Source organism: Coffea arabica, chromosome 8c, assembly GCF_036785885.1.
Source record: "Coffea arabica cultivar ET-39 chromosome 8c, Coffea Arabica ET-39 HiFi, whole genome shotgun sequence".
NCBI lineage: Eukaryota > Viridiplantae > Streptophyta > Magnoliopsida > Gentianales > Rubiaceae > Coffea > Coffea arabica.
The window spans coordinates 277,659-301,953 of NC_092325.1; the positions used below are offsets into that span (position 1 = coordinate 277,659).

General features: G+C 34.4%; 2 protein-coding genes across 2 annotated transcripts; both read right to left on the reverse strand.

Annotated features, from left to right (window-relative positions):
* Positions 1–11,404: 11,404 nt before the first annotated feature.
* LOC140004393 (probable L-type lectin-domain containing receptor kinase S.7) lies at positions 11,405–13,563 on the reverse strand. Its single transcript, XM_072062443.1, has 2 exons — positions 13,005–13,563; positions 11,405–12,354 (listed from the first exon to the last, which is right to left on the reverse strand). Exons 1-2 carry the CDS (start codon positions 13,227–13,229, stop codon positions 11,494–11,496), a joined length of 1,086 nt encoding a protein of 361 aa, XP_071918544.1. The 5' UTR covers positions 13,230–13,563; the 3' UTR covers positions 11,405–11,493.
* A 3,176-nt stretch (positions 13,564–16,739) lies between these two features.
* LOC113707039 (uncharacterized) lies at positions 16,740–17,588 on the reverse strand. The gene has a single exon (XM_027229193.2). It carries the CDS (start codon positions 17,586–17,588, stop codon positions 16,740–16,742), a length of 849 nt encoding a protein of 282 aa, XP_027084994.1.
* Between the last annotated feature and the right edge of the window lie 6,707 nt (positions 17,589–24,295).

Genomic DNA, 24,295 nt, shown 5'->3' on the forward strand with positions numbered 1-24,295 from the left:
AGGTATTTTGGAAGGAAAACATCTAGTTACTGTATTATGAGTGACCAACTAGTATTTATAGAAGTACAAACCTAACAAACTATTTACAAGAATATCCTTACTAATTTATTATCTACAAGGATACTTATATTCTCTTAACATCTTTCAACGCAAGAAAAATGGTATCTTGCGTATGTGCAATGATTATCGGATGCTAAAAAAGATAATGGTGAAGAACAAGTATCTCATGCCTCTCATCGTGGACTTTTTCGATTATCTTCAATCGATAAAAATTCTGTCTAAATTTAACCAATGAAAGGGATACTACCAAGTAAGGATAAAAGCGGAGAACAAGTTCAAAACGATCAGGACCACAACGTATAGGTCATACGAATTCAATGTGATACCATTCGGCTTAACCAACGCACCACCACATTTTGCACGCTTATCATCATGGTTTATCGTGATGACATCATCATTATAGCAATAGTATGGAGGAGTATGTTGAGCACTTGAAACAAGTGTTTACTGTTTTGAGAGTCAACAGGTTGTACGTAAGGAAGGAGAAATGCAAATTTGATTTATTTGAAATCTTCTTCTTGGACCATATTGTAAGGGATGGAAGAATCCGTATGGACCTCCATAAGGCTAAAGTTGTCGTGGAGTAAAAGACACTAGTATCATCCATGAAATTGTGGTCATTTCTTGGATTGGTTAATTACTATTGACGATTCATTGCGAAGTACTTGACTATTGCTGCCCCATTAATCAATCTGTTGGGTAAAGGTAAGACGTGCAGTTGGACGTCAGAATGTTAGGCAACATTTGGGGTCTTAGAGGATGCAGTGACAAAAGAGCCAGTGTTGGTGCTGCCTAATTTTGTCAAGTTATTCAAAATATATACCGACGCATCTGATCTAACCGTTGGAGGTGTCTTGATGCAAAATGACATCCTATTTGCTTATGAGAGTTATAAATTTAGTGATATTGAAAAATGGTGGCATACCCACAAAAAGAAAAATGTTAACGGTCGTGTATTGGTTAAGGGTTTGGGAGCATTACTTAAAATCCCCACACCATTTAAAATCAAAATGGATAATAGGATAGTGAGTTACCATCAGTCCAAAAAAAAAAACTCTTAATTAAGCAGGCATGATAATTGAATTATTTGATAGAATTCAAGTATAAACTCGAATATAGTTCGGACAAGATGAACGTCGTGGCCGACAGTATTAGTTATAAGAACATCATCGCACCCATTTATACGAGCGAGGGGTTGCTCCTGGAACATATCAAAGAAGTGCTAACATGACGAATGAGTTCAAGTGCTTATGGAGCTAGCCAGTGAAGAAAAAATGAAACGATTTTTGATTGAGGACGAGGTTCTCTATGCCAAAGGTCAACGTATCTAAGCGCCAATTGAGAACATCTGAGGAGGAACATTCTTAAGAAATGTCATGATAGTCGGTACGCTGGCCATTTCAACACATAGTGCATATTGACCTTCATGCGTGAACGGTATTATTGGTCGAATTTAAGGCATGTGCATTGATGAGTATATGCGAATTTGTCTTATATGCCAACAAGATAAGGTATAGAAAGAACCGTTTGCTGGACTTTTGCAATCGTTAGAAATTTTGAGACGTGTCTGGGAGAATGTCTTTATGAATTTTATCGTGAGGTTACCCAAATCAGATAAATGCATGAGCGTATTTATCGTTGTGGACCAACTGTTCAATTATGCAACGTTCATTCTGACCCCGAAGGAGTGCATGACAGAAGTGACGGTTAAACTTTTTATAAGCCATATCGTCAAATATTGGAGTTTGTCAACAACGATTATGAGTGACCGTGACTCACTATTCACCAGTAGGTTTTGGACAAATCTGTTTCGTTTGCTTGGTTCGGGATTCAATATATTAATGATGATGCATTCATAAATAGATGGACAAACGAAATAGATGAATTACATGCTCGAAACCTATCTCTGATACTATGTGGCTGTAAATCAAAAAGATTGAGCAAAATTATTTGACGTTGCACAATTTTGTTTCAATTTACAAAAGAATGGAAGCACCGGTAAGAGTCCGTTTGAGATCATGTTGGGGTTTCAATTGACGACCTCGAAGGACATTGTTGGTGATTATAAGGGTGCAAATCTTTCCTCGCATTAATTTGCCAAAAACTGATAAGAACGAGCAGAAATGGTCAAGTTATATCTAAAAAAAAATCCAGCAGCAGATGAAGAAATGGACTGATCACAAATACATGTTTTGCGAGTTCAAGGAGAGGGACCAAATATTGGTTGAATTTTACCGACATGGGCGTATCCGTGGTATACATAAAAGTCTAATACCATAATATGAAGGGCAGGTCACTATATTTAAAAAGGTAAAAAACATAGCATACGAAGTGGAGTTATTCAAAACACTTTTCAAACTCTATCCGATCTTTCATGTCAGTTTAGTCAAGTCATTTATCAAGAACGACACAATCCATCAAGAAACATGTTGACGACAACACCCACGGGCGTGAGTTATGAGTACGGCAAGGTTGTTAAGAAAATCATGATCAATCGTATGGTCTTACACAAAACTTGAACACCATCAAAGGAGTATTTGGTGCGATAGCATGGGTTCTCAAAATCGAAAATAAGTTGGGGGTTAACCAAAAAGTTATGGCAATTCAGGAAACTCATATGGGCGTATGAAACTAGTTAAGGTATCGGAGCGATACCTCGTTCAAGTCGAGGAGAATGACACAGACCGCACTTTGTCTGCGAGCAACCATGCCTGTCCGTCCCTGGCCGATCAATCATGCAATATATATATATATATATATATATATATATATATATATATATATATATATATATATATATATATATATATTGTGTCCCAACAGAAAAATTAGGACCGTCAGTAAACCCACACTTCAAATCCCCCAACAAGTCACAAGTCACAGAGGCTTGCCTAAAGAATGAAGGCTACATCAAACATTGCTAAAAGTATATAACAAACCCTAGAAACTTTCAGAATGTTTTAAGTTGTTCAAGAGTCTTGTGGAATGGTTTAAAGTTTTGTACATAAGAGTTAACATGTATTGATGTATCTAGAAACTAAATGTAGGAACACTTTGTGTCAAATTCTCTAAAAACTTGTATTATTTCCTTGACTTACTTATAAATAGGACAAAGCTCCTCTCATTTGTAACCATCTTGTACAAGTGTTCATAAGTACAATACAAGTTTTTTTTAGCCTCCAACATTTTCTTTTTTTGTTCACTACTTTAACTTTTGTATATTTTCACGCACTCAGACGTAAGGTTAAACTAGCAAACCGTTCATAATTTAAGTCTTGAATGGTCATTAGTGCAGCACAACGTGTTGGCTTATAGGAATTTAAACAGCCCGTGATAGCTGTAAAAATGCCAAGAAAAAGAACAAAATAATCCAAGCGAGCCTAACATATTGTTGTCCAATTAGACTTCCAATTAAGGATAATGGAATTCAATGGTCAAAAACAAAACTATTACCATATAGGAATATATAGCCAACTATCAACATGTATAGTCACCTTGCTCTTTGGAGTAACTCCCAGTGTAATGGCTCAGTAATCGTGTTGACTGCCCCAGGATAGCAAGTCAAGTGTGCTCCTGATGATTGTCAAAGGGTTATATAGTAGTTTAAAAAACACATAAATGCAACCAAGAAATCCTTAAGCAAACACTAAGAATCATATCATACCTCATATTAAAAGTGCTAATTTCTGAATCTATTGCTCCTGTCAATCTAATTTTAATCTCTTTTACCAAATAGTTGCATTGAAAAGGATATAGTTGAGAAGCCCACAGGAAAACTCAAGATTATAGGATAGTAGCCAAAGGCATATCCAGTCATTATTGAACATAAAAACGATTTGAGGATGATGTTTGAGTCCAATCAAATTGATCGTTCGATTGTACAAAACAAATGGTCAAGATCACACATGTCAGCGATCCTACTCCTTCCCCTTAATTGGACGAAGATACCCAGACGTCACAATAAATAGGCCCACCAGCATATTAAATTGTGGTCTATCAATATCCTAATATACTCTTTCCTTTCTATTGCTTAAGTTTTGCCTGTTATCTTCTTCAGCAATGGTACGGTTTCTCCTCACAACTAGACTCTAATCTCACTGAAGCAGTTGAGAGATAATTGAATCGCAGCTCATGTTCTTGCTTTCGCTGATCAACAGTTGGAAACTGCTGAAAAAAAAGATTAGGCAATGTCAAAAGGAGATTGAAGCCTTGCAAAAGAGGGTTGAGAAGTCTAGGGATATTTTTATTAAAAATAAAAAAGTGGTTGTTTCCAGTACTGAAGATATTGTAGCTGTGACGAATCTAAGAGATTCTTTGAAGTGGAAAGTGAAGATAATTTTGAAGCCCTTTAATGGGAATATTTAGAAATTGAAGGATTTTGCAATAGAGACCAAAATCAAGTTTGAGCTCTACAGGGAATTCTCTGGAAGCAAATAGGTTGTCTAAAGACAAATGATAGAGATTGCACAGCTAGCCTATGTTGAATTTGAAGATGTTATAGTTTTTTTTTTCAATTTAGTTTGGAATCAAGGTTAATCTCCTTTTTACCTTAATAGAGATGATTATGATTCAATTATGTTGACTTCAATATATGCAACGTTTACCTTGATACTCTTGAAAGCATTGTTTTGTTGTATAGGCTTCTAGTTCTGTCTAGTTTTTACTGTTCTTTTGCTCAAACGTAACCAGGAATTTTTTGCTCTGATTCTACAATTTGACTTTTGTGAGAATAAATCATAATATAGGTCAATTTAATAAGTGTTGGTTTTCTAGTCAATTGATTTCTTCAATAGATGTATTATCACTCGAAAGAATACGTAAGAGTTTACAAAAAGACAAAGGAACTCTTGATTTCTGTCCAGACAACTGGGGAGGAAGAAGAAAATAGAGCCATTTAAGCACGCACCTCACCAAACATTTTCTTATTGTGGCTGAATTGGGGGTTACGCACGATAGATAATGGCCTAACTAGAAGAAAAGTAGGGAAGACAATTACACTCCAAGTAGCATAGAAAAAATCTATACAAAAAAAATAGACCATATTTTTTCACCTTATGTATCCTATTTTTTATTGATGTCACTCGTAAAAGAAAAACTCCTTTCGTTTGAAGTCAATTTGATTCATAAAAGATTAAAACATGCAAAAGTCATGAATGATTAATGAAGTACTAGATGAGATACTGCTAAGGCCAATTATATATAATAATTCATCTTCCAATTGTGTTTTATTATGATAATTTCATGCAAGGTATAATAGTACAACAGGATTAAGCATTATGGCATTAATCAAGCATCATTTCTTATCGCGGCGTGATAAGAGTATATTTTACGTACTTTTAGTGTGCTTTATTTGTTAGTTTTGGTGTGTTTTGTTTAGTTTTATAAATAATTAACTAAGATTCTTGTGAAAATATGCATTTTGTGGTTAAAGTGTAAAAATTGCATTTTTATGAATTTTTATGGTAAAAATTTCATGTTTTACAGGTTTAATGATTCAATCATCAAATGGAGACCATTGAGAAGATATTTGGATGATTGATGATGATTTAGAGTGATGAAAATAAAATATGAAGTGTAAAAGGAGAAATGCAATTTGATGATAAAAGAATCAAACAAAAGTCAGCTTTGGTATCTGTTGGCATTTTAGCTATATCCGAGGTTACATATATTGGATTGAGATGATCTTTATATCATTTTGAAGCTAAGAGATGTATCTACATTTGGTATGAAGACATCAAAGTCCAATTCAGTCATTTTCATAGTCCAAAAGTTGAAATACCGAAATTCAACTCAGCTGTCCAAAGTTGAAAACAAAGCTCTGACCAGTCTTTAGTATTTTGCTCATATCTCGGTCTAGAGAGCTCCAAATGGGATGATTCTTAAAGCATTAGAAAGCTAAATCAAAGGGCTATAACTTTTATGTTTTACACAAGAGCTAGTTCAGCTCCATTATCGAGCAAATAGCAGTTGAAATAATGTCAAATGCACAGAAGCGAAAACGTGGCATGTGAAAACGTGGCATGAAACCGCTTTTTCTCAAGTCGCGTATTCCTCAATTGCGGCTGCAACTTGCTCAGAAAATTGTGTTTTATTCACACAAGCCTTTTGGTCCATTTTTCCTGCAAGAATATCGATGGAAACAGTCCAAGACAGCTACAAAAGAAGCTTTACAACTCATTCTACTTTGTTTATGGGCTCAAGACATGATTTAACACCTTGTTTCTTGCAAGAAATTTCTCTATAAATAGCTGCCTTGGAAAACTATTTTAAAAACTTTGGGAGGCCAGAAAAACTCCACAAAAATGTAGTCTTCATTAGTTTTTCTTAGTTCATTAGCATATAGCAGTTAGTGTAGTTTATTCATTTTGTATTTGTAGTTAGATTTGGATGAAGATTGAGGAGCAAAGATGAAGATGTTGATCTCATGTGACAAGGGTGATATCTCTTCTACTACTTTCTCTCTTGTATTAGATTTCATGTTTAATTATAATACAAGTTGGCTTTGTGTTTTTATTATGTTTAATTAAAGTTTATGCCTAGAGTTATGGTTAAACTTGCTATATTTTGTTCGTGATGTTTACTTGGATACTTGGTGATATTATTTTGAACGAGTTATTTATCACTTTTGATTATCTAATTATGATTAACTGGCCATTAATTATGATAATCTTAAGGTGTTAAGTTTGTAATGAAAATTGGAATTTAACACTAGTTCAAAGAAGTGATAAGTTTAGGGAGTACACTTACGAGAGTAGAGGTGCATCTATGTGGCTTTAGTGACTTGTTTCATGAAATTTCATAGAAGAAATAAGCTTGTAATTAATATTATAACCACGAGAGTAGGTATGGTTTAGTTACAAGTATAGTTGAATCATTGCGAGAGAAGGTTTCACATACATTAGGAAATTACGCCATAACTAGCCAAAATAATAGCATTCACTAAACCGGTAATCTCATTTGCAAGAGTAGTAAGGAATTCCATATCTCTAGGAGCTTTTTAGTGTTATTTTCATTGCTTTTATATGTTTATGGTAGTCTAGATAATAAATGAGTTTGAAAAACACCGGTAATTGCAATCTTCCCTATGGGATCGACCCTTAATACCCTATACTCGCTCACGATTCGTATACTTGCGATAAATCGCGTGTAGGGTATTTAGAAATTATAAATGCAAAACTTGATTGTAGATGAGTTAAATGTTATATGTATACCCCGCGCACGTCACGGCGTTCAAATTTTCGTGCACAAACATGTTCACCATTAATTTTGAACTTGGCAATTGGTCTTTTACCAATAACATGATCAATGGTTTAATGTAACGAACCACTAGGCGAGCATACAAGAACCGATTAGGTGAATCAAGTGATGGCTCCATGCTAATGCTTTCCACATAGTTATCTCCATATTAAGAAGCAAAGAGTTCTCCAACTTTAGCTTCTGTGATAGGATAACCTTGCGAAAATGTTAAGAAAATGGTCCTATCATCTTCTAGTGCCTCGATGTTCAAGCCCCAGCCCCATATGCCTTCGCTAGGGAAAACATAATCAAGGGGCCCTAAGAATGATGGTTACTGATCCAAAGGTGGGGTTTACTTGTTTTGTCCTTATTTCATTCATCTACTCAATTTGTTAATTTTCTACAGTAACAGCTAAGGGTAAAATAGGGATTCAGTCATAATCCTTATTAAAACATAAAAAATAGATATTTGTCAAGGAATTAGCAATGAAATTAAATCATATGGAAATAAAAAAAAAAGTTGAGCTTCTTTCAGCTTCAATTCTTAAAAAAAAAATCATAATGTTAGCATATTTTTTTAATAACTTTTTGCATACTTGTGTTGTATTATTTTCTGTTCCTCAGTTTAAGAGATTGAGTTGGGTCCATTTGACATTTTATTTTTAGGGCATGACATTCTTTTTTTTTTATACATAAAAAGATGTTTTTGTTTTTATATTTCTAAATTTCATTTATGATTTCTCTACAAATACTTGTTTCCCTATTGTTTTAACAAGGGAATGATTTGATTTCCTTTTTTACCCTCAATCATTGGTGTGAAATTTGATAAACTGGGTAGATCAGCCAAATAAGGATCTCACCAGCCACATAAATATAGTAAAGGGACTATTTTGATTTAAGTAAAATAGTTGAGAGACTAAAGTGACTCATAATAAAGTTGAACCATTTCAACTTTGTAAAAACAATCGAGGGACTAAACCAACTCATAAGAAAGTTTATAGACTATTTTGAAGTTTATAGACTATTTTGGCTTTCACAAAATAGACTACGCATTAAATTAGTATTTTGTTCTAGTAATAATTACTAAAGTGTGTATATAAGAGTAATGTTCATGATTAGTAAAATACAATTTCAAGTCCGGCCTCAGATTCGGCTATTCTGAGGATGTGTGCGTGTGTATGTGGACGAGAAAGAATGAGATGCAAAAAAAGACCACAACGGGAACGTGGCACCTCATATGGGGCCAATGTTTTCAGAACCGAACCGGACCGGCTAGTTCGACTGGTTGAACGCGAACCACCCATGTCACTGGTTCGATTTTGTACAAAAGCCGAAGGGTAATGGAAAACGTCTATGAACCAGTAAAACCACTTGAACCGTAAAAAATTGTTCAAACCATAACCCAGCGGTTGTTTAGCCTTGTCAAAAAATGAAACTTCTTAGATGTTGATAATGAGGTTTAATGTTGGGACCTTATGTGTAAGGGCCAAGAGTTATGACTGCTACATCAACGAGTCTTCTTGTTGTTAGGAAACATACAAATTTTATAAGGCTAATAACAAGTAAAGTAAACAAAAAAAGATGATAAAGTCATAACCCTAATTTCATTTTGCTATAGCCATCAAACACTTTTCACTCTTTCCTTCTCCCCCTTCTCTAATTCTCATACGAACTTTTTCTTCTTTCTTTCTCACTGCTAATATCTTTTTCTACTTTTAAAATTTGCATACTCTATACCTTTATAGGAACATAGTTTCTCAATCTCTTTCATCTTGTTTGCAATCTCCATGGATCTATACAAACCAAATGTTGTTCTTGTTGTTTGCATCTACTAATTTCACCATCTAATATGTACAGTCGTTCAAATTCCTTTTCTAATTTTCTGGCTTTCGTGACTAATTGGGTGACTTGGGATTCAACTGCAGATTTGGTTTGGCATATTAGTTGTGTCATTTATCATGTAACAATAACATCAAAGGGTCCAATTTGGCTTGAGAGCAAATGTTGTTCTTCTTGTTTGGCTTTAGAATTAACTCCATGGCTCAAGAGATTGAAGAAGATGTTAAAAAAGATTAGTGGCCAAGAACAAAGGAGCGGAATTCCAACCATGTGTCTAGTTCCTAATATATTCTTAGGTACAATGTAGCATGCAAGTCCTCTCTCTCTCTCTCTCTCTTGATTGGAACTGCAACTCATTAATTGTAACCATGGTGACGATTGGATCTAGATACATTACATGAGCATGATACATCAGATTTATCATCCATGTATTATTTGCAATGTTTCATTTTTTTTGTTTTGTTTTATTTCTTTATTTCTTGTTTATTTATTTACTTTTTATGTTTATGGTGGGTACTTTCTCAGGAAGTTTTGATATTTTAATATACAATTTCATATTATTAAAATTTTTAATTTTAAAATAATTAAAAAATTAAAGAACTGGTGAACCGGCCGATTGAGCTGGTTGAACCAAAAAAATGGGGAACCGATAGTTTGGCTGGTTCACTTGTCGGTCCGAGATTAAAAACACTGCATGGGGCTTGAGGCACTTTGTGCATATGTTGACCAACCAATACTGTAGTGTGCGTGCTTGGGTTGCCCTCACAATCTTTCCCCTTTCTCTTTGCTTGTTTTATGAGCAAAAATTAATACCGCCAATTAATAGCAGTATTTTATTCCTCCTTTCATGGGCACCCCTCATATTTTAACTTGTTAACATGAATGTTATAGTACCTCAAGCAAGCACAGGCAGAAACTATGAGGGGTGCTAATGACGGGAGGAATATGGGGGGTACTGTGGATGATAAATCCATGAGGAATATGAGGAGTGCTAATGACGGGTAGTGACCAAGGACAAAATATGAATGTTATAGTCTGAAGTGATTAGTGTTATTTATTTTGTCAACACTTGTGGGATAATTTCTTTAAGTCTTGGTATATGACTCTATCTTTCCTATTCAGAGCATGTGCATCAAACAAAAAGTATTCTTTGGCTAGGTACAAAAGCCTTCTAGATACCACAAGTATAGTATGTACAAGAAAACTCTCATCAGATGCAAATTTTGTTGGTGTATCTTAATCCGTTTCTACATTACTAACATTGAACACTAAATGCATTATGAGCCATGTTATTTAAGGATTTAAAAATCATATTGTTAGATGATTAATGAAAATTTCCTTTTTACCTTAATGGAGATGATCCTGATTCAATTCAATTATGTCGGCATCAATATATGCAACATTTACCTTCATACTCTTGAAAGCATTGTTTCATTGTATAGGCTTCTAGTTTTGGCTACTTTTTGCGGTTCTCTTGCTCAAAAGTAACCAAGAATTTTCTGCTCTAATTCTGCATTTTGACTTTTGCGAGAAATAAATCCTGATAGAGGTCAATTTATTAAGTGTTGATTTTATAGTCAATTGATTTCTTCGATAGATGTATTATCACTCAAAAGAACGTGTAAGAGTTTATAAAAAGACGAAAAAGAACTCTTGATTTTCTGTCCAGACAACTGGGGAAGTAGGAGCAACTCTTGATCAAATGTACAATAAGACCTCACAAAGCAATGACAATAAACAAATATACAAAAACAAAACATGGAAATAATAGTCTTGCATTTGATTCTCCTTATAAACGCACACACCATATCATCTAGGGGCGGATTTACTCTGGGGCAGTGGAGGCCCCTTAAATTTTTATAATACCTATAAAAATTTGATATAACTTCAAGTGTGCCCTGGAGTTTTGTATATCTATTGGTTTATATACTCTTAAAGTTGCTTTTGGTTTTATCTGTTATTATAGCTATCGTAGTAAGGATTTTTTCAATTATGAATATAGTGAAGAATCGGTTATGAAATAGAATGGAAGACACCTGGATGAATGATTATTTAGTTACTTATATTGAGAAAAATATACTTCGTGAAGTTCAAAATGAAAAGATTGTAAACCGTTATCAAAATATAAAAACTCGTCATGAGCAATTGTAAATGGTTTAGTTTGCTTTTTGAAATAAAATTATTATTACATTAATAATTTTGAATTTGTCTTTTTTTTATTTTTCATGGAATATATGCATCATTTGTACTTGTTGGTGAATATCTTTTTTCTTAAAAAATTAAAAAAAGAATAGGTAAAAAATTTTAGAGTTGCTTTTGCCCCCACTAAAAATTTTTTCTGGTTCCACCACTGATTTATCATCGATCATCAAATACGACTGTCATCTCATCCGGAAGGGAGTCCATGGAACCTTTTCCTTCAGCAGGGGCTTTGTTAGAGCTAAATTCACTTGCAATTGAATCCGAATGAGAAGAATGCAATGGCAAACCTACAGCAGTAGGCCTAGAAACTGCAATTTTAATCAGTGGCTCATCAGGGTTCATGAAGATTTGAACCACTTTCCTCATTCTAGGCCTATGCCTTCTGTCTGGATGCATACATGCCAGTCCAACTAGTATACTCCTCCTTACTTCTTCTTCGTCGAATTTGCCTTCAAGAGTTGGATCCACACATGTAAATAATTCGTTCTTTTCGTGTGTAGTCCAGACGTGATCCACAAGACTGTTTTCTTCCATCATACCTCTTGATCGTCGTCCACAAACAAGTTCAAGAACCACCATGCCAAAGCTGTAGACATCAGACTCTAGTGTAGCTCTTCCAGTGTAGCTGACTTCTGGAGCCAAGTATCCTGGAGTTCCTGCAACCATTGTGTTCACGAAATTATCATTTTGAAGTAGTCTTGCGAGGCCAAAATCGCCTAGATGAGCGTTGAATTCTGAATCCAGCATCACATTGTTAGGCTTCACATCGCGATGAACAACAGGATTGCCACATTCTTCGTGGAGATAAAGCAATGCAGATGCCAATCCCGATAGGATTCTGTACCTAATTTTCCAGCCAAGAGACACCTTTCCAATGTAGCGGTCGAGGCTAACATTGGGCATGTATTCGTGGACTAGGAAGAGCTGGTCTTTGTCATGACACCAATCTTGGAGTTGGACTAGATTTTTGTGCCTTAGGCGGCCAATTGTACATCTCTGCCAAGTATTCCCTTTCACCTGAAACAAATAAATGAAAAGACTTGTTCAATCCATCTGAAGCTGATCAACAGTTTGCTTTAGAATGAACAAGTGTGTCTATTCATCCAAATAATTTCAGTTCTAGCTAGTTTCGCTGCACATGAACTTATCTATCATGCATACAAATTTGGGTACTATATACTATATCCAAGCAAGCACAGGCAGAAACTATGCAGGACTTGTAATTAATCAGTTTCATGGGCAGGGTTTGTAGTGACTTGTATGCATCAATGTAAAATTTTCTGAAAACATTACAGAAACAAGATTTACTTTCAAAAGGGACTTTTTTTTTAATTTTCAATAGAAAAAGTGAAAATTGAAATTCTTCTTGTATTTGAAGCTCTATCTTGGCATGCAAGTGTAAAGATTTTATACTAAATTATGAAATTCTCCAATGGAGATGTTTTGAGAACGTTGGAAAATCAATCATGTGTTTGAAAAGGGACTTGTTTTTAACCCCAAAAAAAAAAGCAACAAAAGAATTGACTTCCCAGATAAAATTTTGAATGTTTGAATCTTGGGGACGACTATCCTTTCCATAATTCCTTTCTCTAACGTTCATATACTCTACAAAATAAAAAATAAAAAATCAAGTTCTTAAAAAATGCAAGAGAAGTAAAGAAAAGAACCTTGTCCTGATGTTGCAGTAATTTTCTTGACAGCAATGACCGCAGGAGGATCTGATAATAAAACCCCTTTGTAAACACATCCAAAGCCACCAGCACGGAGCAAATTCTCTTTGTTGAAATGACGAGTAGCCTTAGAGAGCTGCTTGTAGGTAAACAATCTCGGAGCATTGGCTGCATTTCTTGCCAGCATTTCCATGTCACTTTTCTTGCTCTGATGCCTCTCATTTCTCCAAGAAAACCAACGTAGAGACTACCAAAGTCGGAACAACAATCGACAATGCTATCTTAGGTTTGTTTCTTTTAACACCATGCTTCAACAATTTCCTTAACAAGTTATAATACGCGAAGTTCCAACTCAAAATCTGATGAGTTTCGAAGAAATAAGCCGTTGAAGCTGTAAAGCCAACATAAGTTGATTGTGGAACTGTGTCTTCCAGTACTATATTTTGGCTCAGAACATTTATTAAAGGATTGCCCGAATATGCAACAGAAACTTGGAGATCTTTTTCCCATCCATCATAATCGATTTCAACTGTAATCTCTTTTCCACTCCTTAGATAAACACCATTACTGTTTAAACTTTTACTGGCTATAGGATATTGAACGCTGGTTGTCACAATTGCAACATGGTTATTGTCGGGTTCGTGTTCGTTCTTGTATGTGTCTAGCTCGACCGCGAGTTGACGAAGAATTCCACCTGTATATTTGGTAATCAAGAAATCATCATTCATTAGGTGATTAATTTTGTCTAGGATATGACTTCTGGAATGCACCGACTAACAATGATCTTAAACCACGGAGAAAAACCTAGGCATGCATGGTGGAATATTCCATCTGTCATCAAACTTAAAGCAATCTATATCGATCAGAAACTACTTCAATCTTTATTCACTCCCATGGAAACAAAGATAATAAAAAATTTTGAAGTAAAAACCAGCAAGAAAACTAAAAAAAACAGTACTTCAGCATCCCAAAATTCATTTTTTTCTTCAAGAAAGAGTGCTAAATAAGTTTTTGGACAAACTCAATCACTAATTTTAAGAGAAGAAGTAAATGAATATATCTCTCTCTTTATACAGGTGATACTATTTTCCATTGGTACTGTTGAATTTTATCATTGTTTGCGGACAGTTGGACAAGCAAATATTCGATAAAAACAGACACAAAAGACATATCATGCATCAATATTTGCCAGGAAACTCATGTGAAAAGTAACATGGCTGCTGGAGATTTATATCCAGAACATACAAATATAGACAAAACAATGAAGACATACAGAACAAAACCGGAGATGTACTTTGTACAATCCCCAGAAAAAAATACAGTTTGGAGCATAGATGAGCGATATTCATGAGTTTACCTTCGGTGGAAGGATCAAGAATTCCAATATACGACCCAAAGCTCTCATGCGGTGAAAGCTTATCATCCTGTGCGATAACAAATGCAATCCCATCACCAGAAATGGTTAAATTTGTGAGGATTCTTAAAACGAACGTGGTGGAAAATGAGGCCGGCCATGCAGTTACAGGATATCTAAACAGGACTCGTGCAATCTGGTTCTTCTGTTGCTGATTCTGCTGTGACTCATCGGGGTTGAGGTTCAATGTCCCATTTGTTGCAGTTACTGATCCCAAGCAGATTAATCTGCTCTCACTGTCGTCACAGATTCCAGGATTAAACGACTGGAAAGAGAAATTAAACGATTGTACAAGGAAGAAAGATTGTTGATGAAGCAAGATTATTCCCAGAATTAGTAGCTTTAACATGCTTGTCAAGGATTGAAACTTCGACATTACTGACGAAGCCTGGCCTTTTTATTAATGCATAGATAATGGTATGTTACCTGGCTTTCTAATCCTACGGTGAATGTTTATGGTAGATGTTTACAAAGTTTTACTACTATTCAAATAGGCAAGTGTTAGTGAAGACAAATTTTGATACAATGTTTGTTTTTACTATAAATTCTTGTATTTGTTTTTGCTCTAATTAGATAATCTAGGCCTGTTGAATATCAACTGAGTTTTGAGAATAACGTGGGATCCCACGTCTTGTTTTTATTTTGACTTTGTATTAACATAAGACAAGCATAGATGGTCATATATACAGTATAAGAATCGGAAATTTCCAGCTTTGGTTCTTTGCTTTCTTGTTGGTTTCAACATCTTTAGGTGTGCTGTTTCTCTCTCTCTAAAGCTTAAGATTTATTTGAGTTGTTCAAGGTGATCAAAAATTATGTTTCAATTTGACTTGCACAATCTAAATCTTTAGCACTTGAGCTTGAATCAAGCTTGGGTGATCTAATTGTAGAGTTCAAGTCTAATACTTATGCTTACCAAGCGAGTTTAAAAAGTTGCCCTGCACGAGATTTTATTTGCTGGTTTTGATTAGGTGATGGACTAATTCCAAATGAATTTATTGCCAACCAAGCTAATTTATGTTTTGTATCTTACTAAGTGGCTGAGATGATAGCCAGCTGCAAACAGGAATTCTAAGTCCTGCTTTCCTCGACAGCAAATAAGATGTCAAGGCTTCTACATCAAGGCCTGATTTTGGAAGGGCTAAATCCGACATTGTCTTCTATTAATTTGCTCTCATATGATTATTCTTATCAAAATTTTGTGTTTAGGCTTTGTGTCGTTATATAATGCTACCCTGTAAATATTAAGGTGTTTAACGACTTGACTTATTGACCCCCTAAAAATTAGGTTTTTTGAATGAGTGGACCTGTCTTCCGATCCAACTCCAAGATCACAGAGTTACTTAACAGTAATGAGTATGGTATTAATCGATCTATACATAATTCAATTGCGTCCCATGCACGACCTAAAAAGGGTTCCGTTACCATGCAAGAAAATTACGTTAATTTTCTCTATCAATTAAACCCACCATGCAGGTTCGCAACTTGAACAATTATCCAAAGTAGAAAATTTAGTCTCAAGCTGATCGGCAAAGTAATTTTGTGCTTAAAGCTGAAGATGCTTAGCTGTATATGTAGGATAAACTTAATTACTTGAAACCAATGTAATGCTAATGAACATTTTTTCATGCCTAAGGTAATTATCCTAGTACTTGGATTTGGCTAAAAGTCTTATTGTCTTTTCCTTTCAAAAAAGCATCAATTTCTGGCTACGGTCCCGAGATGCAGATGGAATTCAAGTAGAAATTCAATAAGAAAAGATAGGGCTGGTTTAAGCACGCACCTCAACAAGCTAGCGCATGGTGCGATGCTCGGGTTGTCCTGCTGAATGAAGGAAGCTTTTTCTTAACTGTGGCTGAATTGGGGGTTCCGCAGGATTGATAATGGCATAACCAGAACAAGAATAGGGGAGAAGAAAAAATCAGAACACGCTGAGCAGCACAGAAAAAATCTATACAAAAAAGAAATAGACCATATTTTTTCACCTTATATTTAGTATTTTTTTTATAGATGTAGCTCGAAGAAGAAAATCCTCTTTCGTAAGATGTCAGTTTGATTCATAACAGATTGATAAACTTGTAAGTCATATTTTGTTTATTTGTGTTCCTATGGTACTAATTTAATTGGAGATTGATTCATAAAAGATTGATAAACTTGCGAGAATCATGAATGATTAAAGAAGTACTAGATGAGATACTGCTAAGGGCAATTATACTTAATAATTCATCTCCCTATTGTGTTTTATTACGGTAATTTCATGCGGGGTATAATAAAAGTACAATAGGGTTAAGCATTATAGCATTAATCAAGCATCATTTCTAATCGCGGCGTTCAAATTTTCGCGCCCAGACATGTTTTCCATTGATCTTGAACTTGGCAATTGGTCCTTTGCCAAGAACACGATCAATGGTTTTAATGTTACGAACCACCAGACGAGCATACAAGGATTGATCAGGTGAATCAGGTGATGGCTCCATGCTGACGCTTTCCACACAGTTATCTCCATAGTAAGAAGCAAAGAGTTCTCTAACTTCAGTTTCTGTGACAGGATAGCCTCGCGAAAATGTTAAGAAAATAGTCCTATCGTCTTCCGGCGCTTCGATGTTCAAGCCCCAGCCCCATATGCCTTCGCAGGGGAAAACATAATCAGGGGCCCTAGGAATGATGGCTAGTGATCCAAAGGTGGGGTGAGGGAATCCAGGGATGATAAGAGGATAATTAAAGTTTGCTTGCGAAGGGTAGAATTGCGCTAAGATGTCTGCGAAAGCATTTGCACAAACATGGTTGAGAAAGGCCTTTATCCCACATATCATGGTGAACTTATTTTCATAAAACAGTCTTAGGGAGAGCCTTTTTTCCACAATCATAGACGTGAGAGGAAGTTCTCTGCTGCGATTGCGAAGCGCAGGGGGTGTCCCGAGTTCGAGACAGTTCAAGCATTGGACAGCTTCCTCGGCTACATCATTCAGAGTAGGATTGGATAATCTGGTAAGTTTCCTCGTAATGCAAGAGCCAAAGTTCATATCTTCAAGACACAGCCAAAAGGCCATGACCAAGAGAGATTGTGCTGGATCTCTAGTGAGGAACATCACCAGCCGGGTGAAAATTCTTCTGTCAATGGAGTAAAAGGTGTACACATCACTGAGAGTAGGTGCAGTCGTTGCCATTCTTCCTTTTTTTTTTTTTTTGTGCTAATAATAATGTCTCTGTGGTTGGGGCTCTGATCTATAGTACTGAGAAGCACACATTTTATAGGATGAGCAGAAGATGTCCTGAGTTAATTATTACATTCGGTTGTAATGAAGTCACTCCTATCTGTATTCAATTCACAATCTGCAGTGGTTTTTAAAGCAATCCCCAATATGTGAATCCCCTATATATATATCTTCTGTTTTACAAACTCAAAACAATATCTTATGGACCAACTTTATTAAGTACTAATTTTCTTGATAACCTGCCATAATGAGAATAGACTTAAATCTTGCAGCATTTTGTCTTTCCACTAATTGGATAGCTTAGGTGGTGCTTTTTTCATGAAAAATGATAGAAACTCCCCCTTTTTCTTAGAAAACAAAAAAAAAATGGACAGTGCTAAATATGAAGATTGTTAGTTATTAAGTCTACTAAGAATGTTGTCGGTGCTACATGCAATGCAATTCCAAGCCATTGTAGCTAAAGATCACCAGGCTCCTTATCTCTTGCTCCTATTCAGCACTAACAAGTTGATTTCATGCTAAATTTTTTTGGATGCTTGCGTATATAATATGCGGTTTAATAACAATATTTCCTATGATACCACTGAATTGATATGTACATACAACAGATATTATCGGTGACATCGGCAGGACAAATATGGATAGAAATTAATTGAATATCAATACGACACCAGAGCATTAATTAGAACATACAAGGAAATTTTGGCTTCAGACAAATTATTTTGGAGTGATGTTATAAATATGCCGTTACTGTTAAATGTAAATAAAATACATCATTGTTTTTAGGGATAATTTCAGAAACCTCAAGGATTTTGGAGTGATGTTATAAATATGCCGTTACTGTTAAATGTAAATAAAATACATTATTGTTTTTAGGGATAATTTCAGAAACCTCCCTTGAGGTTTCTGACAATTTCACTGCCCTCTCTCGAAATTTTGAAAATATCACTTATCTCCCCTATAAGCCATTTGGGGCCAAATGCTTACCTCATGGATGGTTAAATGACTTTACTATCCTTACAACTTTAAAAACATTACGTATTTGTATGGAGAGAAACAATTGAGTCACTTGTACAAAATTAACCATGATTTGAAATATAAAAAATTTTAAAATCTTGAATACTTAAATTTTATAATGATGATTGTTAACATTTTAAAATTCTTTTTCTGTATTTTAGTAGTTCTTGTACTTTCTTTCTCCCTAAAAAAGATTAAAATTCCTATTGAAATATTATTATTTCATAAATATTTCATAAAAATAACAAGATGAATATGAAAAATACACAAAAAAAGAGGGTAAAGTATTAAAATCTGCTTGCAATTAGATTTTATTAAGTTATGTATAAAATTTAATTGCACATAATCTAGTCTTTCCTTTCTATTCCAAAATATTTGGTGTTTCTTTTCTTTTTTTTACACGTAATCCAAACAAGATGGATAGAAAAAAAATTTCTACTTTGATTTATTTGCTTTTCCATTAAAATCATACCCTTTTGATTAATCTAAACATTGTTTTTTAATTACAAATGATTGAAATTTCTTGTTAATCATGTGAAATAATGGACCCGGTAAGTTAAAGAAATAATTAAAAAAGCATAACATATTTTATATTTTTTATCATTAGTCATCTATTGTGATTTTTATTTTTGAAGGGCCATACTTTGTTTTGTTCAATTCCTGTTCAAAATCTTTCAAATTTTGATACTAAGAGTTTAGGAATTTTATGTGTCTTGAATCCAAATTAACAAGTTTTTCTCTCCAATACTTTGATTTTGCGATTTTATGCAGTTCGATGAAAAATAGTCATTGTTACTAATTCTATTATACTCATGCTAGAGTTTAGTATTTATTTTCTATTTTTAAATTAATATTTCCTTTTGATTCTAAATCAACCAACTAGTAGTAATAAGTTAAGGGGTACTTTTGGTACAAAATATTCTTCTCACTCTTGTAATCATTTTTTTATTGTTGATTTTTTTGACTTGGGCTAAATTGTTATAAGAACATTAGTTTTAAGGGAGCTTAGTGATATTTTTAAAACCTGAGGGAAGGACCATGAAAATATCAGAAATCTCAGGGGATGTTTTTGAAATTATTCCTTGTTTTTAAGAGATACAATCAATCCATTGGGCCCTCAATTAATTGGTGTGATGCCTCTAGAGTACAATGAATCAGGGGCCTGTGATTTTTTCTCTAGGACTTGCCATGTAAAGACATGTAACTGATGGACTAAAATCAAGACCTTTCAGATAGGGGGAAGACCTCACTAAGTAAAATATGCAAAATCGAAAAAAGTAATTGATAATAATCGATGTTAAAACAGGTTACTACTTTCCTTGTCAAGATTATTAGTTAGTTGAATGTGAAGTATTATTTTTTATGGTTTTTTAACAGGTGCCCAAATTTTTTTTATAGGTTTTTCTAACGACTATTTATTGGAATTCGTTAACACATTTAAATTTTACCTAACCTATCATATATATACATATACTAATAATTATTACCCTCAATTTCATTTATATACTTTTCTTGTTTAATCTTATCCACCCTCCCTCGTATTTATTTACTTTTTCTAATTATTCTATATTTCTAAAATTATGACACCTGAAATATATCTAAATGAGTGTTCATTGGGCACCCATTTTTATCAATGATGATTTGGAATGAACTTCCAAATATTTGCCCCTTTTTTTTAGGAACAGGAAACAATCTGTCTACATATTTACAAAAATTTCAATAGTTCAAGCTACATTATGATACTGGGTCTTGTGGAAGATGACTGCAATAGCCAACCTGAATCAGCACTTCCTAACATGATAAATATTTCGAACTAATCTCAATGTCAAAGTTGAGAAGGTCCTTATTAATCTCTAAGAGTAACCTGCTCAGGATTTTCAAACGCAAATATGCTTGTATTACTACTGGCTCTAGGAATAAGTGACAAGTGAAATGTTTTGCTTCTGTACATATCATATTGTTCAAACACATTTTAACAAGATATTGCAGTAGAGAGAAAGAATGTCATCAATGGGACAAGACCCAAGAGGTTATTAATCAGCACACGGTTTTAAGTCAGAACTATCCACCATTACATTGATTAGAAGTTAGAACCATAGTCATTAAACACGTCCCGGGAGGAATCCGGAGAAAGGGTAGGTCAACGAGTTACTGGTTCAATTAGGATGAGTGATCTAACATGTGGATCACTAAATGCATTTAAATATTATGTTTCATAATTTTTGATATGGTTAAACCCATAATTAACTATGCCATAGTAAATGCTCAATTAGTCTAATTTATTATAGAATCATTAATTCTTATAAGAATTAACAAAACCTAAATTTAATTAGTAATCCACCCAAGTATAAAATTTTATCTAAGTGTAATTATCTAGTTTATTTATGAATTTTAAGTACAAAAGGTTATTAGGAACAATATTTGCCTTAAAATAAATTGTGTGACATGTTATTTTTTAAATCCATTTCATAATTTATAGAGTTTGGGAAATAATAAAAGTTATTAAAAGATTCCAAATAAATTTTGTTTTGGAGAAATAAAATAAGAATAAAAGTCTAAAATATAATATAAGAAATACTAAACAACTAACAAATAGGTTGTTAGTCAAATGGTGATTGCACTTACTTGTACACATGAGGTCTTAATCACTTTAGCATCTTTTCAAAATTTTTCCCATAACATGTAAATTTGAGTTCCGATTCACCAGATTGACTTGTTAAACTACTGGTCCGTTAACAGGTCAACGGTTTAATTGTATAAACGATCTAGCTCGGCCCAATTGTTGGTTCACTAGGTTGAGCGGTTCAACTCAGTTCAATTGTCGATTCACTGAGTTGATCGATTGAACCGCCTAGCCCTGCTGGGTTTAATAACAATGTTTAGAACATTGGGTGATTTTAGATTTTGATCTTTGTTGGATAAAAATTGAGTGAAATTGCATCAAGAAATTGAAGTCTTCCATTCCCCATTTAGTGAAGCTGATTTCATGTATATACCAGGATTATTACTGAACCAGAGGCCTAATTTGTCACTAGGATCAACCGTCTAACATAATGTGGTTAGAGGACATAAATTTTCCTCTCCCTAGTTGAGAGCAGACTTCATAGACGCCGCTCCTAACTTTGCAAAATTGTCTTTTTGCGGCTAATGCAAGTGCGGGCTTGAGGTTGTGTAGGAATCAATGTCTCTCTGCTAATGCAAATTCGGTATTCCACATGGAAAAGAATTACATATAAATAAGTTCGACGAATGCAGAAGCCTGGGGATGTTGAAGAATCATTGAAGTTAATTAGAAAAGGTTTTGAAACCTATAAAAATCAGTTAAAGAGCATACGGAATTTTCCTGAGTGACGATTTGCTATATTAAAATAAAGAAAAATGATCAGAGTTTAGCATATCATTCGTCAAGAATAAAGAAGTGTTTAATCTTGGTCAAATATTCGCATTTCAGAACTCTCAACTCTGCCCAAGTAGTGCTTACAACTCTGCTTGAAAGTTGGACCTAACGTGCTCCTCGTTGACTTGACTTACACGACAACCTAAAAATCCTGAAAATGGTACATTAGAATTTACCTATTTCCCTCTTTCTGAAGGCCATATCAGACTTCGGCGGTATTTCGTGTATATTTTCCCATTGAAAGAAGCCTGACATGGTCTCAAACGAGGCATGGAAGCCCGTATCCGTCCTATAACTAAGCCTAAAGGCCTGAATTCGTACAAGAAAGAGAGCGAGCTTTTGGTCAGAAAGACTGGGACGCCTGAAGGTAGAATTAGTCTGTGGTTCAGTAAGAAGATTGGTTAAGGTTGGGGGGGCAAAAGGAAGAAAATGCATCGCATGTTTCCATTATGTACTTGTTGATGGTCTCATTTCCCCAGAACTGAGGTAGAAATGCTGTCAGAAGATGGAACTATTCATTGCAAAAACTCTGCATTCGGTTTTTTGTCACCTAAGAACACTGAATCAGAGGCTTCCCATCTTTCTATCGGGCTATCCCAATAGAAACAATATTGTTGGGAATACTTTAACCTGTTCAGGTTTAAATTGCATCTCAATACTTGCCAAGCCGCAGAAAACTGGCCTCAGGAGTAACTGACAGCTATGAGTGTGAAGCTTTTTGTCGACATGAGTGTTGAACATAAAATTTCGTTCTAACAAGGTTACTTTCAAGATAATTTGTAGTACGAAACAAGGATGTCCTCTACAGGGCTGAAATGAATAGATTATTAATTAGCATACCAATTTCGTGGAGACTTTCCACCATGACTTGAAGATGATGAAAAGGTACCATCCCAAACCAAGTAATTGCATTGTTATTCTTGAAGTACAAGATGCTTGGGAACCGAGTCCATTGTCAAGTTATTGTAGCTGATTTCAGGTTTTAACTAGTTTTTCACTTGGACCGATCATGTAATGCCATATTGTCAAAGGACACGCATTTGATGAACTATGATCTTCGACTAGGAGAATACTTCAAAATGGGATCGAGAAGAAATGCAAATCGATATTTTTGTCAAAAAGGTTACTTAAGTCAATGTAGAAGTTTAATATGAAGTTAAATTCAGAAAACTATAGAGCAAACAGGTTGATGAAGAGGTTAGGGGAGGTGAGTTACTATTGTAAATCATCACTTTCAAGCACTAATAACATCCCAGAAATTGACAATCTCATTTTTCTTGTTCATTTTTTATTTGATAAACTTGTAATCAAATGAGTTCCCGCATTCCCCGAATAAAAGTGAAGTGAGAACTTTGCAGCACTAGGGGTATTGCCAAAAGATAAAACAAACAATATATGGGAAAAAAAAAAGGAGAGCAAAACACTAATTTAGTCCCTTAACTATTTTGCTAAAGCCAAAATAGCCCTTGAACTTTATTTCGAGCCAGTTTAGTCCCTCAACTATTTTAATAAAGTTGAAATAGTCCATGGTTATTATAATGAGTCAATTTAGTCCCATGGTTATTTTACTTAAGCCGGAATAGTCTCTTAACTACACTTACATGGCCAGTTTGGTCCTCGTTTAGATAATTTGCCCAATTTATCAACTTTTTGCACCAGCGACCAAGGACAAAATAGAAAATCCAGTCATAATCCTTATTAAAACTATAGAAAAACAAATATTCTAAAAGAAATTAGCAACAAAACTGAATCATACGGAAAGCACAAAAAAAATTAAGCTTTTCGTTTTTTTTTTTTACTTAAAAGAGTAATCATAATGTTAGCACATTTTGTCCAACTTTTTTGCATACTCCAATTTGTGTAATTTTTCCTTTTCTCCGTTTTATGGATTGAAATGGATTTATGTGATTTTTTTTTCTTTGCATTAGTTCCATTTTTTTACTCCACAAAAAGTTCCATTTTATTTTTGCGCTTTATATGATTCAATTCCGTTATCAATCTCTTGACAAATATTTGTTTTTCTCTTGTTTTAATATGGGTAATTACTAGATTCCTATTCCACCCCTACGCGACGATGTAAAAAGTTGATAAATTAGGCAGATTAAATAAAATAGGACCAAACTGGCCATATAAATATAGTTCAGGGACTATTTTGGTTTGAGTAAAATAGTTGAGAAATTAAATTGGCTCATAATAAAGTTTAAGGGCTATTTCAGATTTGCTAAAATAGTTGCAGGATTAAAAT

Bases quoted from the DNA above. Each gene is read 5' to 3' on its own strand.
- LOC140004393 (XM_072062443.1), bottom strand. From the start codon at position 13,229: ATGAGAGGCATCAGAGCAAGAAAAGTGACATGGAAATGCTGGCAAGAA. The intron at 12,355-13,004 runs GTTCTTTTCTTT...TATTTGTTTCAG, and splicing joins TACTGCAACATCAGGACAAG to GTGAAAGGGAATACTTGGCA.
- LOC113707039 (XM_027229193.2), bottom strand. From the start codon at position 17,588: ATGGCAACGACTGCACCTACTCTCAGTGATGTGTACACCTTTTACTCC.